General features: G+C 47.1%; 1 protein-coding gene across 3 annotated transcripts in view; it reads right to left on the reverse strand.

Annotated features, from left to right (window-relative positions):
• Positions 1 to 15,042, reverse strand: part of CNDP1 (carnosine dipeptidase 1) — a 78,455-nt gene that overhangs the window by 12,173 nt on the left and 51,240 nt on the right. For all 3 annotated transcript variants that reach the window (XM_050768246.1, XM_050768245.1, XM_050768244.1), the window contains 6 exons: positions 14,663 to 14,788; positions 12,272 to 12,421; positions 10,706 to 10,868; positions 9,421 to 9,509; positions 6,061 to 6,261; positions 2,235 to 2,319 (listed from right to left, as the gene is read on the reverse strand). In XM_050768246.1, coding sequence (XP_050624203.1) covers positions 2,235 to 2,319; positions 6,061 to 6,261; positions 9,421 to 9,509; positions 10,706 to 10,868; positions 12,272 to 12,421; positions 14,663 to 14,788 — 814 coding nt within the window. The remainder of the gene's footprint in view (positions 1 to 2,234; positions 2,320 to 6,060; positions 6,262 to 9,420; positions 9,510 to 10,705; positions 10,869 to 12,271; positions 12,422 to 14,662; positions 14,789 to 15,042) is intronic.

Here is a 15,042-nt window from a genome sequence, read left to right on the forward strand (position 1 = left end):
TACCACGGTGAAACCCCGTCTCTGCTAAAAAATACAAAAAACTAGCCGGGCGCGGTGGCGGGCGCCTGTAGTCCCAACTACTCGGGAGGCTGAGGCAGGAGAATGGCATGAACCCGGGAGGCGGAGCTTGCAGTGAGCTGAGATCCGGCCACTGCACTCCAGCCTGGGCGGCAGAGCCAGACTCTGTCTCAAAAAAAAAAAAAAAAAAAGAAAGATGATAGATGGATAAATGGATGAATGGATGGATGGATAGAAAAATGATAGATGGATAGATAATAAATGGATGGATGGATAGATAGATAGTTGGGTAGATGGACAGATAGATGATAGGTAGATGGATAGATAGATAATGGATGGACAGATGGATAGAAAGATGATAGATGGATAGATAATGGATGGATGGATGGATGGATGGATAGTTGGATGGATGGATAGAAAGATGATAGATTGATAGATAATAGACGGATGGATGGATAGCTAGATAGATGGTAGAAATATAGGTAAATTTCATTATTCACTTTGGGAGAATGAAAGAGAAAGCTGTGCAACTAAAAATGATGCTGAAGACCTTAAGAAGATTCTCCCAACACCTGGGCCATCTGGGCTGATTGTACCATGGCCTGGACTACTGAGGCCAAGGGAGTAAATGCTTTCTGGCAATTTGTCTGCTCAAAAGGGGCACATTATTAAACTTTTTTTTTTTTTTTTGCTTTTTCTATTTCTTTCTTTTTTTGATAAAGGGTCTCGTTCTGTCACCCAGGCTGCAGTACAGTGGCATGATTATCTCAGCTCACTGCAGCCTCCACCTCCTGGGCTCAAGCAATCTTCCTGCCTCAGTCCCTTAAGTAGCTGGGACTACAGGCCTACACCATCATGCCTGGCTAATTTTTGTACTTTTTGTACAAACAGGGTTTCACCATGTTGCCCAGGCTGGTCTTGAAGTCCTGAGTTCAAGCAATCCACCCACCTTGGCCTCCCAAAGTGCTGGGATTGCAGGCATGAGCCACCATGCCTGGCCATGTTATGAAATTTGCATAAAGGAGCTATACCTGTCAAGTGGAGCACAGCGAGGTTTTGCAGAGTCTAAAGCATAGGTAATGTGTGAACCTCTTTTTTAAAAGGACACCGAATTATGAATATAAAATGATGAGTGTCCCTGCCAGGACTGTGGAAGGAGCTCCGTAAGTGAGGCCCCTGGAGTTTAAACTTCCCTAGCTTCCCTGGGAACCCACCATGGGCAGCCCTGATGCCTAGAAGAGCTGTAGGTGAATTGAGCCTGGGCAAACAGGCTCCCCGAGAAAAACACACAACTCCCTACTGCACACACCAGCAATCCATGGGAAATCAAGGACAGCACCAGGACAATCGGGGAACTCGTCAGTGTTGCTGTGCCACTCAGGGCCACAGCAACCTTGGAAAATGAAGCCAAGTGGTGCTGACGTATTTGACACCATTTCTGGAGTCAGGCCAGGGCAGGCCATTACTCACTGAAGGACATGCTGCATTCCAGCCACCATGACAAGTGCTCTGCACACATCACCTTTTTGCATCCTAAAAGCAATACTAGGTAAATAGAAGATTGTGCCCCTTTACAAATGAGAAACCGAAGACTAGAGAACTCAAGTAACTCGCCAAGGTCACGCAGGTGGTCTGTGGCAGAGCGAGGACACAACTAGTCATCCACACGCAGAACCCACATGCTACAAGGTGTGGGCTGGTCTGCGGAAGGGCCAGTCTGTCGTGAAAAACGAGATGCTCTTGAGAAAGTGGGGGAAGGGCCTCATCTGGTGTGTCGCTTAGTTCCTTTTCCTTTTGATCATCCCTTTGTTGATTTATCTTCAGTCAAAAAGTCATGCCAGGTCTACCGAAGTTGAACTTGTGGTTCAACTGGCTTGGGAATACCACACCCAACCCGGCCCAGCATTCTAGGAGCAGCAGTAAGGGAGTCAGGGTGGCCTCTTAGTCTTTTGTATCCTTTGAGTCTCTGCCCTCTTGTCCTTGAGTATGGCTGGATGTGTCACAATGTCCAATAAAAGAAAACGGAGGAACTGAAGAAGAGTTTTGCAGACTTACTTAAAAGAGGAGGGAACAGTTAGCCAAGGGGAGGAAAATCTAAGCATCTACACGCTTGTTCAGAGCTGGTTCAGAAAGCAAGGAGAGGCACATAGAATCAAGTAGAACTGTCTTTTAGTTGATCCCTGGTGCTTAAAAAGTGAAACAAAACAAGGCATTACCGAGAAGAGCAACCAGATCAGCCATTGGTTCATGAAGGATGCCACCAAAGGTTCCCGAGTGAAAATCCTGGTCTCTGCATTTCACCTGTAGAGTAGATAAAAGGCAAGAGATATACTTCCTGCCTTGGTTGCTTTAGTGGAAGCATTTCACGTGGTGAAATACATATCTGCATGTGTCCCTCAGAACTCAGGTAGGTGACCTCCAGACCTGACTTCACTTTCCGTGTTTCTCAGTCATGGGGACTGGAGTTCCTACCCGCTGTCCATTGCTTCATTCCCACCATCTCCTGAATACCCTGAAGCTGACTCATTCCCCAGCTTTTCCACCAACTTTATTCTAGCCAAGATCACGAGGCTCTCCTTGGCCAAATGATTGACGTTTACACAGCTGTCTTCCTTTTGGTTTCATCCAATATTGTTGATCACTCCTTTTTCTGGAAAAATTCTCTTGCCTTGGTTTCTGAGAAGCTTTCTTCTCTTTCTTCTTTTCTTGCCTGCAGGACAATTCTATTGATATCTCCTGTAATAACATCTTTTCTTCCTCCCACCTCTAAAGCTTAATACTTGGCTCATCCTTCCTCTACATGAGCTTCAAGAGCTCACAGGATAGCATTTATGTATACAGCACCCTTGGCATAAGAGTGACTCCACCTTAGAAAAAGACTCCATCTTACATTTCCTAAGGCACTTTGCCAACAGGGACTAGGTGTTCTGCCTGATCAATAAAGACTGCATCCAGCTGGATAAGGATATAACCAAACACGTTCTTCCACTATTGGTTCTCATCAGAGGACTTGGCAGTCATAAAACAACCAGGACGTCAGCAGTTCAAAACTTAACAGACACGGTCCTGCTGTCACTTGTGCTAAGAACCCAGCATCTGCCACCAAAGGTTCTGCCCAAATCAAAGGCTCTTCCTTACAAGACCACTGGACCACCCGAGCCAGGCCAGGATTTCTTTTTGTCTATGTCACACTCCCTGGACTGGTTCATTAACCTGTTTTCCTATCCCTTTTCTTTTCTTTTATTAAATTATTTATTATTTATTTATTTTTTTTTTTTGAGACAGAGTCTTGTTCTGTGACCCAGGCAGGAGTGCAGTGACACAATCTCAGCTCACTGCAACCTCCGCCTCCCAGCTTCAAGTGATTCTTCTGCCTCAGCCTCCCGAGTAGGTGGGACTACAGGTGCACGCCACCATGCCCAGTTAATTTTTTTGTAATTTTTTAGTAGAGACAGGGTTTCACCATGTTGGGCAGGCTGGTCTTGAACTGCTGACCTCAGATGATCCACCTTCCTCAGCCTCGCAAAGTGCTAGGATTACAGGCGTGAGCCACTGTGCCCAGCTCCTTCTCTCTTGATGGTAAATGTTACTTTGTTATGGAATATTCAGTCTATAACATTCACATATTGGCTAGGTATATAACGATGTATGCTTTACAATATCGACTGCCTTGTGGAGTAGCTTGGGCCTGTGTGCCTGCAGCTCTGACTCCTGAGTGAATGGGAGGCACTAAGGAGAATTGCCTCCTTGGAAACTGCATGGAGCCTGTGGCTTTTATTATTGAGATAGCATCAGTAAAAGCCTGACATTGTGGAAAGACACAAACATGTGTGGAACTGGTTATCTCTGACCATGCGGTGCTCACGATAATTTAAGGGCAGGGATACTATTAACACCTCCATGCCCTTAAATGTTCATCCCTGGAGGTCTGACCTACTACATAAACACCAGACCTAAAACTCTGGGGTGCTTACAGTGCATTCCACTCGAGCATGCTTCCAGTTTCTGAAACTCAAGAGATCTAGACCCGAACTCAACCACTTCTGCTATTACTTCCTACCAGCATGATTTCTCCTATGTACGCCATATCCAATCAATTACCAATTTCTACAGGTTGGGCTTTTTTGAAGTTGATTCTTCAGTTCATTCCCTCCCATCCTTCCAGCCCAGCTGGTCTTTATGGTGTTCCACTCCATCTTCAATGTAGTAACAGAGCAATCTTTGGTTTATTCACTTTAGCATTAAGACTTTCAGTTCACTAGGCAATAATGCTAGCTAAATTACTCTGGAGTATGAACGGTCTTACTTCGAAACCTTGAGCTGGCTGTCTCACATCCTGACGACAGCTCTCCTCCTCCTCTCTTGTAACTTTGCTGTACCACCTGTTCTCGGTCTTCATCAAGACGTCAGTCCCTTGACCCTTCCAAGATGTTCCACGTTGCCCTCCTGCATTTGTTTTTTCTCCTGTTCAACCTGAATACCACCATTGATCACCTCAGCCCTTCTGCTCAACACCTTGACGAGCTCTTCCTTACTTTCTCCACCACAACCCTCTGGAGTAACCTCAACCCCAGGGCCAGTCTGCCCCTGCGAGGCCTTCTCTGTCCCTGGCCACTGAGCATGCTGCAGAAGCCATCAATTTGCATGGATAGATGACTCCAGACCTTAACATTGCCTGGCCCTTCTTCATCCTCCCATCCCTTCTCTTCCCCCTGTCCCAAAGTGACCACTTCAAGCCATCACTTCACTGCAGATACACTCACTTCCTGCTAAACAGAAAAAAATTGAGGCTAAGAGGGAAGAAACGCTAGGACTTGGAGCTCTCTACCTACTCAAGGCCCTCACAAAAGAGGTTACTTCCCTCCCATGGGTCTGGAGCTCGCCCCCTCCCACCTCCTCAGAGCCTTTGTTCTCAAAAATCCTCCCCCTCCCTCCCAGGTCTCCAACTGCTGCCTCTGTCGATTGCCTCCCAAGGATTTCCTCCAGCCATCATCCCAGCTCTGTCCCACTTTTCACAGCCATGTTTCCTGAAAGCGGGTTCTAGAGAACAGTCCCTGCTTCCTGTTTTCTCTGTCACTCCCACATCTCTTTAGTATCTGTATCTCACTAGAAGTAAACTTCCTGAGGGCAGAGACTATTTTATTCAGTTCTGTACCCCTGGGACTTAGCATCCTCCTATCTGACAAATAGAAGGCACTCACTGTTTTTCAAATGCATAGCCATGTGTTTCCGTGTATGTGCTCACATCTGAATCTCAAAACTGCCTAGGGATTGGATAGAGCATGGATTATCAGCCTACACATTGCTATATGAGAAAACAGACTGAAATGATGAAATAATTAGCTATTTACCCGGGAGGGACTTTCTAAGTCTTACGCATTATCACAGGTTGCCTGTATTACTAGAAAAAGAGAAAAGGGGAAGGAAACTGACTATGCATCAAACCTGAACTAAAGGCTGCATGTAATGACACAGCCATCCTGGGAGGGGGCGTTATTGTGCCATCTTTCAAGGTGGGAAACCAAGGCTCAAGGTGAAGCCACCTGCACAAGGCTGGGCACGGTAGAAGCTAGGATTCAGATACTGGCCTCGGGCGACACCAATGCTCCTTCTCCTTCCCTGTAACCACAGCACTTAGATTTCCTGCCACTGCGGCCAGCAGGCCCACGCCGGGAGCAGGACACAGCAGTTGCCCCTGCATTGACCCAGGCAGTCTGCTTACCTCCCTGTGGCTGCCATACCTGCCTGCAAATCCCATGGCCAGAGTTTCCAAGCTTTGCTTTGTGAGTCACAAACCCCTGTGAATCCCCTCTCCAGAACAAGGTACATAGCCACATCCACTCCAAGTGTCAGGGGGTTCATGACCTCCCCAAACCCCAAGACCTCTGCACCCACCCCACCTCCCCTAAGGCTGTGTGTCCCAAGTAAGGCCTCTGCCCTCAGGAAAGCTTTCTTTCTTCCTCTCCAAGATCCCAGAATGGACTGGCGCTCCCATTCACAACCCCCACAGGCCTCCATCCACGCACTGCTCTCTGTGGATACCTCCACCGTGAAGTAGCTGTTCCCCCGGGTTCCGTAAGTGATTGCTGGCTTCCTTTGGCTGATCCACAGGTTATCTGAAATTACGATGTAGTCCACACCAGAGAAGAATCGGTTCTTTTCTTTTTCCACAAGTTCCTCCAGGGCAACAGAGCCAGCCTCTTCCATCCCCTCAATGATGAATTTGATATTCACAGGAAGATCCTAAGTAACAACAGAAGAAAAAAATCGCACAAGTTGCCTGCTGTGGTTTGGCTGTGTCTCCACCAAGTCTCAACTTGAATTGTATCTCCCAGAATTCCCACATGTTGTGGAGGGACTCAGGGGGACGTAATTGAATCATGTGGGCCAGTCTTTCCTGTGCTATTCTCGTGATAGTAAGTCTCACGAGATCTGATGGGTTTATCAGGCATTTCAGCTTTTGCTTCTTCCTCATTTTCTCTTGCTGCCGCCATGTAAGAAATGACCTTCACCTCCCGCCATGATTCTGAGGCATCCCCAGCCATGTGGAACTGTAAGTCCAATTAAACCTTCCCACTCTCAGGTATGTCTTTATCAGCAGCGTGAAAACAGACTACTACATTGCCCATTCACCTTTGAAGATCCACTATTTGTTTGCATATAACATAAACACATGAAATTATTATTTACATTCAATGTATGAATGTGCATTCCCCACAGTTGTGTTACAGCAATGGAGTCGTAATTATGGTTGTGAAGGAGAATTCAAGGTAACGCCTGGTGCGTGCCCTCCAACATGTCCTGCCAATTTAATGCTATGATCAAGAATTGGGGAAAGGGGCATCTACAGGAAAGCACATTCTATACTACAGAGCTTTCCCGTGTGGCCACAGAGGGAGGCATTTTTCTCCTTCTCCCCAAAAGGAATTTTTCAAGAAAGGTTAGGCAATTACAAATGGCTTTTCTGTCCTCATAATTCTGAACATGAAAAAGGAGAAATTTCTCCTTTGAAAGATTGTTAAGCCTCAGGTTAATTTTTACTTCCAGTATCTGTTATTTTTCAGCTGTGACTTCAATCTGCCTTTTAACTTATTCGAAGGCTTTGATCTCGCAGCAAAATGGAACTTGAGGTTTTTTTTTTAGTTAATATTAGGGCAAGGAATAGCTCCTTTAAAATTTTTACACATGCTTCTTCCCCCATTTGCTTTTGATCTTTTTGTATCTTTATAATTTATAACTTCATATCTTTGAGAACCACATTAAGAGGAGAGGTCAAAGTCTTTTCCTAGAGCACAGGATGCGTGCAGAACTCTAAAAGTGATTACAGGCAGATAAACAGCATGCACACACTATAATCAGTTCTAATAAGCGGGCTTGACTCACCACAGATTAACAAATGCAACATGAGCACAGGATTATGGATGAGAAAATAATAAGTTACGTAGTAATTAAAATGAGAAAATTAGAAAATCAGTCATTCAGTTGGAGAAGAGCTTTTGGGGGACAGTGATTTGTTCATATGTACCCCTTGTGTTTCTGTGTGTCTTAGGAAGTCCATCTGAAGTTCTGAAATCTTAATATCTGAAGGTTCTGTGTGAACACTGAACTAGCAAACAATTGCTGAAGAGTAGTTGGAAATCCTAAGAATTTTCTGGCAAGTCACTTTTAATAAAATACAAACCCATGCACTCAGCATGCAGGCCGCATACATTAGCAGCTGGGTTTGCCAAGCCTCCCCTTGGCAGCTCACTGCTCTACCTGTGAAATATGGATATTAGTACTCACTCTGCCTCCTAGAAAATAACCCAGGGAGGGAATGTGTCCTAAGAGCTCTGTAGGCAAGGCGGGCAGAGGAGAAGAAGGGAGGGAGGGAGGAAGAAGGGGACACTCTCGAAGGACCTCACACACCACCCCCAGTGCAGATATTTCTTCACTGAATCCCTGTAAGCCTGTGAGGTAGAAACTGCCATTCCCACTTTGATCACAGACGAGGAAAGTGAGGCTCAGAGATGAACTGACGTGTCCAGGGCAGTGAATATTTCTTCTGTTTTCTTTGTGATTGTGTAATTTTCAGAGTTGAAATTTATAAAGGAAAACAGATTTTGGCCTTTTTATTGGAACAATCTTATAAATATTGCTATCCCTTAGAAGGAGAGAGAGAGAGGAAGAAAGAGAAAGAAAGGAGAGAAGGAAAAACAGGGAGGGAGACAGAGAAAGAAACCAAAGCCACACGGAATGCTCAGGGCATGGGTGGTGTGAGCTTCATGGATAAGAAGACACCTTTGCAGTGGTCTGCAGGACACCGCCGAGACCTGTGCTGATTTCCTGAGCGTGTCTTCTGTGAGATTCAGGAGTGGAGTCAGAGTACTTAAGTCCCCTCCACCTGCTTATGTCTCAGGAGAAAATAAACTTCTGAGGGAAGCCCCCGGCACCTAATGAAATAATCTTCAGGAAAAGACACCTCAGAAGCCCGGGTCTTCTCTGCAGGACAGGGTGCCAGGGAGGCCCCTCAGCCCTCAGGGCCTTGCAGCCTTGGACAGGGCTGAGGCGGTGCCCAGGACAGGGCAGATGGAACCATACCCCAAGGGTGACCTGATTCTGTTCCACAGAACAGAATCCGAGGCCCAGAGAGGTCAAGTCACTTGCCCAAGTTCACAGAGCTAGATCCAGTCCTCTGCTGGTGTCTAAGTACATTCGCCAGGAGCGAGAGAAGAGTGCCTTGAGATAAGACCATCCTTGTGTTGAAACATGAGATAGTTAAAGGTACAAACCTGGGTCCACCAACAATGTCCTCTGGAGGCCGGAAAGAGGGGACCCACCTCCTCAAATCTGTACCCCTGCCTCTGCTCCAGAGCCCTTATTTGGACATCTAAAGAGAACCACTGTGCTCTCAGGGAAGAGATCCAAGGATTCCTGCGGAATGTCATGGAGATTCCTATCTTGATCATTTGCAAAGCAGCCGATACATTTAAAAAATGTGTGTTTGTCTCCGCTAACAAATCATACTTTGTGATAAGAAGAAAAAGAAGATTAAAAAAGACAAGATAAGATAAAATAAGGATTAAACAAAAAAAGACAAGTCCCATCAGATAGCAGCTTGGCCACAGGCTTGTTGTGTCTTTGGCTGTGTCTTGTTTTTTAACGTGGTTAAAAGTGCAGGCTGGAATCCATCCTCAAAGTATCAGCCTTGCCACCAGCCGCACTGCTCTGGGTAAGTTCTCTGACCTTCCCAAGCCTTACTGTCCTTATCTGTAAAATGGATACAATTGTCCACATACCTCCAAAGACTGTTGGAGTGAATAAGTGACCTAAGGCAGTCTGCTCAGAACACAGCAAATAACTCAAAGTAAGTTGTAGTTACCATCCTCCTCCTCCTCCCTCCCGAACACAGCTGTCACCTACTTGTTCCAGGGCTCTGAAGGCGCTCACAGCATTGATCCAAGCCAAGACAGGACCTTTGTTGTCGGTTGCGCCTCGTCCATAAAGTTTCCCTTTACAAAGGGAAGAAGAATGTTCAGAGAAGTGTGGACACCTCTGCCACGTGAGTTAAAAACCAAAAAACCAATGTTGTTTCATGGGTACTAATGTTAACAGTGCTTTCTAGAATAATATTCCAGGCACAAATCTTGCTATGAAATTGCAAAGTATGATTTCTTATGTACAAATAAGACCGCACACAAGAGATCCTTGGATCTCTTCCCTGACAAATAGTACAGTCGTCAGCTAGTCAGATAAGACAAGTAAATTTGCAATAGACAGATCCCACTGTCCTTAACAATAATTAGCTATTTTGTCCAAGTTCACCGAAGAGACCCACCGGGGATTTGTTGCGGAGTGCCATGTGGCATAGCCTCTCATTTTGGGATTTTACAATTAGTAGAAGAATGAAAAAAATATGTGTGTATATCTCTATTAACCTTTCTTCTTTTTCTTTATAAAATGCGAATTACATTTGATACTGTTCAAAAGGAAAGTGTGTGGCCTCGACAACTGTTTTCCTCACAACTCAAGAACCTCCGTCCAGGGGCACAAAAGTGTGTTGTTTTTTTCACAAATGAAAGAAAACCAGCCTCAGTGAACCAATCAGTAGGCTATGAGAGCCGCCTCTCTATGCATTCTTCTTTTTTTTTTTTTTAGATGGAGTCTCACTCTGTCATCCAGGCAGAATGGAGTGCAATGGTGCCATCTCAGCTCACTGCAACCTCTGCCTCCCAGGTTCAAGTGATTCTCCTGCCTCAGCCTCCTAAGTAACTGGGATTACAAGCATGTGCCAGCATGCTAGGCTTTTTTTTTTTTTTTTTTCCCAGACAGAGTCTCGCTCTGTCACCCAGGCTAGAGAGCAATGGTGTGATCTCAACCTCCACCTCCCAGGTTCAAGCAATTCTGCCTTGGTCTCCCAAGTAGCTGTGATTACAGGCGCCCACCACCATGCCCAGCTATTTTTTCGTATTTTTAGTAGAAACAGGGTTTTGCATGTTGGCCAGGCTGGTCTTGAACTCTTGACCTCAAGTGATCCAACCACCTTGGCTTCCCAAAGTGCTGGGATTACAGGCATGAGCCACTGCACCGGGCCTGTGCATTCTTAATGACAGGGAGAGACCCGAAATCCAGGGACAGAGCCACATCTTCACCCCTTCAATCTTGCAAGCACAGCAGCTCCGCACTGTAGCCCGGGTACCTCACTGACCGTCCACCTCCGTCAGCACGTAAGGGTCCGTGAGCCACCCATCGCCCTGGTCGGCAGGCTGCACGTCCAAGTGGCCGTAGAAGCACACGGTGCCTTTCGTGGGATCGTTCCCCAGTTCGGCCAGGATGACGGGAGGTATTGGAAGACTCTGACCATCGGGCAGCTGCAAAATGATCAGGAATCACATTTTTAAAAACGCTGTTCTTCCAGAACGTTGTTCTTCCAGAAAATTCAAAGACATGATATTGGGAGTCCTGGCCAGGCTATCCCTGGGTCCTTGGAGAGCCCATGTCATTTTTCTGGGCATCAGTTTCTCCATCTCTAAAATGAGTCCCATGAAACACTTTTTTTTCTTTTGGAGACAGGTCTCAGTCCTGGCGCCCAGGCTGGAGTGCAGTGGCGCACTCGCAGGCTTATGTGATTCTCCTACCTCGGCCTCCTCACAGTAGCTGAAACTCCAGACGTGCGCCACCACGTCTGGCTACCTTTTTGTATTTTTGGTTGAGACAGGTTTTGCCATGTTGCCCAGGCTGGTCTCAAACCCTCAGGCTCAAGTAATCCGCCCGCCGTAGCCTCCCAAAGTGCTAGGATTTCAAGTGTGAGACACTGCACCCAGCCAAGACGCTTTTAATTAAGATATAAAACCTAATTAAAAGTAAAGCGCTTCTTTACATCCACATTGACAATTAGCAGCATTAGCTGAATGTGCTCTTGAGTAAGAATGCAGATGGGCCGGGAACGGTGGCTCATGCCTGTAATCCCAGCACTTTGGGAGGCCAAGGCGGGCAAATCATGAGGTCAGGAGTTGAAGACCAGCCTGGCCAACATGGTGAAACCCTGTCTCTAATAAAAATACAAAAATTAGCTGGGCATAGTGGTGCACGCCTGAAATCCCAGCTACTTAGGAGGCTGAGGCAAGAGAATTGCTTGAACCGGGACTTTGGAGGTGGAACTTGCGGTGAGCTGAGATCGCACCACTGCACTCCAGCCTGGGCTACAGAGCGAGACTCTGTCTCAAAACAAACGAACAGAAAAAGAATGCAGATGACAACTGGCTTAAATTAGGTGGACAAATCCTAGAAAATGTGGATGATCCCAAGGTTCCTCAGTGCTAAAATAAGCACAGCAGGTGCTTAGATTTAAGACATTCATGATGGAGTAGAGTTCTAAGAGATGGTTCTGATGAAAAAAAAACAGCTCCAGATACAATGCCTTTGAGAAAGATGCATATGAATTTAAAGAAAAGGACAATTTCCTTTTCCGTAAAGAAGAAATTGGAACCTGTGTCCAGGAAGTGAAGAGTACAAGGGGGTCCTTTCCATAATAAAGGGACCTTCACTTGTCATCTGCACTGGCTTCTAAGAGCCTGTCCCAGCCCTGGAGTCCTGATAGGACTGGAAAGCAGTAACACGGCTTCGTTCGAGACCAAGGGAATGCTTCATCTTCATTAGGAATTGGGGGGTTTTGGTTGAGGATCAGGGTGAGCCTCTCCCTTGCCACCCCCGGGAAGGCACAATTGACATCTAGAAGTAGCTGCTCCCTCGGTGGGCGGGAACACCACAGCACCTGCTGAGAACCCATGTCCACCGAGGTCACACGGGCCCCCAGGCGCTGCAGTGTGTCCGCGGCCACAGCCATCATTCTGAAGAGCTCTTGTCTGAAGCGAGGCACGGGCTGGACAGAGTCGCTCTCGATGGCCACCCACTCCTTCAGCGTCTAGGAGGAAGAGTAAGCAGGCCATTAGCATGGGGGTCCCACATCTGCTCCGGGGGGAGCGAGGGGAGGACAGGAGATGGCGAGTCCCCAGGTGCTATTCTGTTGATTGAGGACCTGAGGACCTATGACAGTACCAGTGAACACTGTGACATTCAAGAGTAACAGACAGAATAGCTGGGGTTTTAATCAGGAACCCGGAGGCCAGAGATGCCTGGTTAATACAGAAGGTCAGGCAGGGTGGGCTGGGAGAAAGATGATGGTCTGGGTCCTCGCTGGGTTCCCCAGGGCTGTCAAGAAGGGCAAGTCCCCACCCACTGTTTCTAATTATTAAGAACTGAAGAGCTGGTGGGCTCTCAGCTTTCTCCAGGACTCCTTGCTTCCCACACCTGGCCCTGGAAGCCTCCGGGCCATGACTGAACCCCACAGTGACCTCCGCAGGGCTGCAGGTCCCTTCTGACATGCTCTGCACTTAGATTCCCCGGCCCGCCCCTCCCTGCAATCCTAGGATCCCACAGGCACTGTGACGTCGGGCTTAAACTCAGCCTGTCATAGCTGTGTGACTTTGGGTGTATTCCTTAACCTCCCTTAGCCTGAGTGTTCTCATCTGCACAAGAAAGTAACGCTCCCTAACGATAGGGTGATGGTGAGGACCACTGAGGTAACGTGTACACAAGCCTCAGCCTGGTGCCGGGCACCTGGCGGCCACTCCAGCAGTGCTGGCTGATATGAATGACTGATAAGAACCATTCACACGCCGGTGTTGGAACCTGAGTGGCTCATACTGAGACAGTCAGCATTTTTATGAAAAACTACACAGATTTACTGATCTTGGACTTCTCTTCCTGACTCATTTGAGTTTGATCTCTCTATCCTGGTTGTAGAGCTTTCATTTTTATTACAAAGGCATTTATCTAATCCTAATGAATATTATGTTTTACATTTTTAAACTGGAATTTACGGAACAGAGACTGCTGGCTTCTCCCTAAGTTCAGTAGATTTGGGTATGTTTGAGGGACTTAGGGGGCTTGGGGTACAAAGTTCAGGGAGACCTCAAGGAGCTCCCAGTCTGGTGAGCACAGACAACACCACATCAGTGTGCACATGTGTGGCGGTGTGTGTGGATGGAACCAGTCGGCCACAGAGGGGACAAGAGAGCTTAGGAGAGCGGGGCTGGGGAAAAGCTGGTGAATCTGTGGGCTCCAGCAAGCTCCTGCCTTCCCACTCCTCCTCCTGTCTCCTCCTGCTCCCCAGGCCTCCCTCTTTTTGCTGTTCCACCTCACCCTCCCTCTAATTTACCCCACTCCCACCCCGTACATGTACAGACCCTGTATGGTGAACTAGGGGTGAAGCAGAGGATTATAAACTTGGGAGGCTGGGGCAGAAGGATCACTTGAACCCAGGAGGTCGAGGCTGCAGTGAGCTGTGTTTGTGCCACTGCACTCCAGCCTGGGCGACAGAGCAAGACCCTGTCTCAAAAAATAATAACAACAACAACAAAAAAAGGGTCAGGCGTGGTGGCTCATGCCTGCAATCCCAGCACTTTGGGAGGCCGAGGAGGGCAGATCACTTGAGGTCAGGAGTTCAAAATCAGCCTGCCCAACATGGGGAAATCCTATCTCTACTGAAAAAACACAAAAATTAGCTGGGCATGTTGGCAGGTGCCTGTAATCCCAGCTACTTGGGAAGTTGAGGCTGAGGCAGGAAAATCACCTGAACCTGGGAGGTTGTGGTGAGCTGGGGTTTCACCACTGCACTCCAGCCTGGGCAACAGAGCGAGACTCTGTCTCAAAACAAATAAATAAATGAATGAACGAATGGAGGAGATAAAATGCCTATTGCACACATACTACAAAATAAAAAACGTTGCTGTTGAACTTTGCAGAGCTCCCTGGCTCCCCAGCTCTGCCTAGGCCTTACAATAACGTCAGGTGGCATTAGGAATGGGCGACCTGATGGACCAGGGCAGACTCGAGCTCAGTGGAGGTGCTGGTCGTCTCTGCGTGGACATCCCTGGATCAAGTGTGCTGGATATGAAGAGACAGTGCCCTTTGCAGGAGGAATGGCTAGGAGGGATCTCTTCCATCCATCTAATGAATACTGAAGATTTTTAACCCAATGAGCAGTCACAGGCATTTTAAATGGAATTAGGCAAAAATATCCACGTCTCCAAGCAAATAATTGTCTCACCCAAATACCAAAGGAGGTAATCCATGCATTCTGTGTGCAGTTTCCTTCTCCTACCTGCACAAATTCATCCTGATGGAGGTCAATGTACTGGAAGACTTTCTCTAACAGCGCCGGGGGCAGGGAGTGTGAGGAGAACATGCCTCCCTCCAGCAGCAGCAGCAGGGCCAGCAGGGACGCAGCCTGGAAGGGTTTGACACAGGAGGAACGAATGAAAATCAGCACCAGTCGCTGGACTTTGGACCTTCCAAATTCCTCAAGAAGGATTATTATCTCACACAGCTGCCTCCAGTCAGTCAGAATAAAATAACACAAGGCGGTAGAACCAAACATGTTATTTTTTGCTACGTCTTTCCCCAAACACTTTATTTCCAATGCTAAAGAATTTTAATAAGACAAAAATCGAGTTAACAAGCTCATCTTTAAATAACATCATT

Source organism: Macaca thibetana, chromosome 18 (genome assembly GCF_024542745.1).
Source record: "Macaca thibetana thibetana isolate TM-01 chromosome 18, ASM2454274v1, whole genome shotgun sequence".
Lineage (NCBI taxonomy): Eukaryota > Metazoa > Chordata > Mammalia > Primates > Cercopithecidae > Macaca > Macaca thibetana.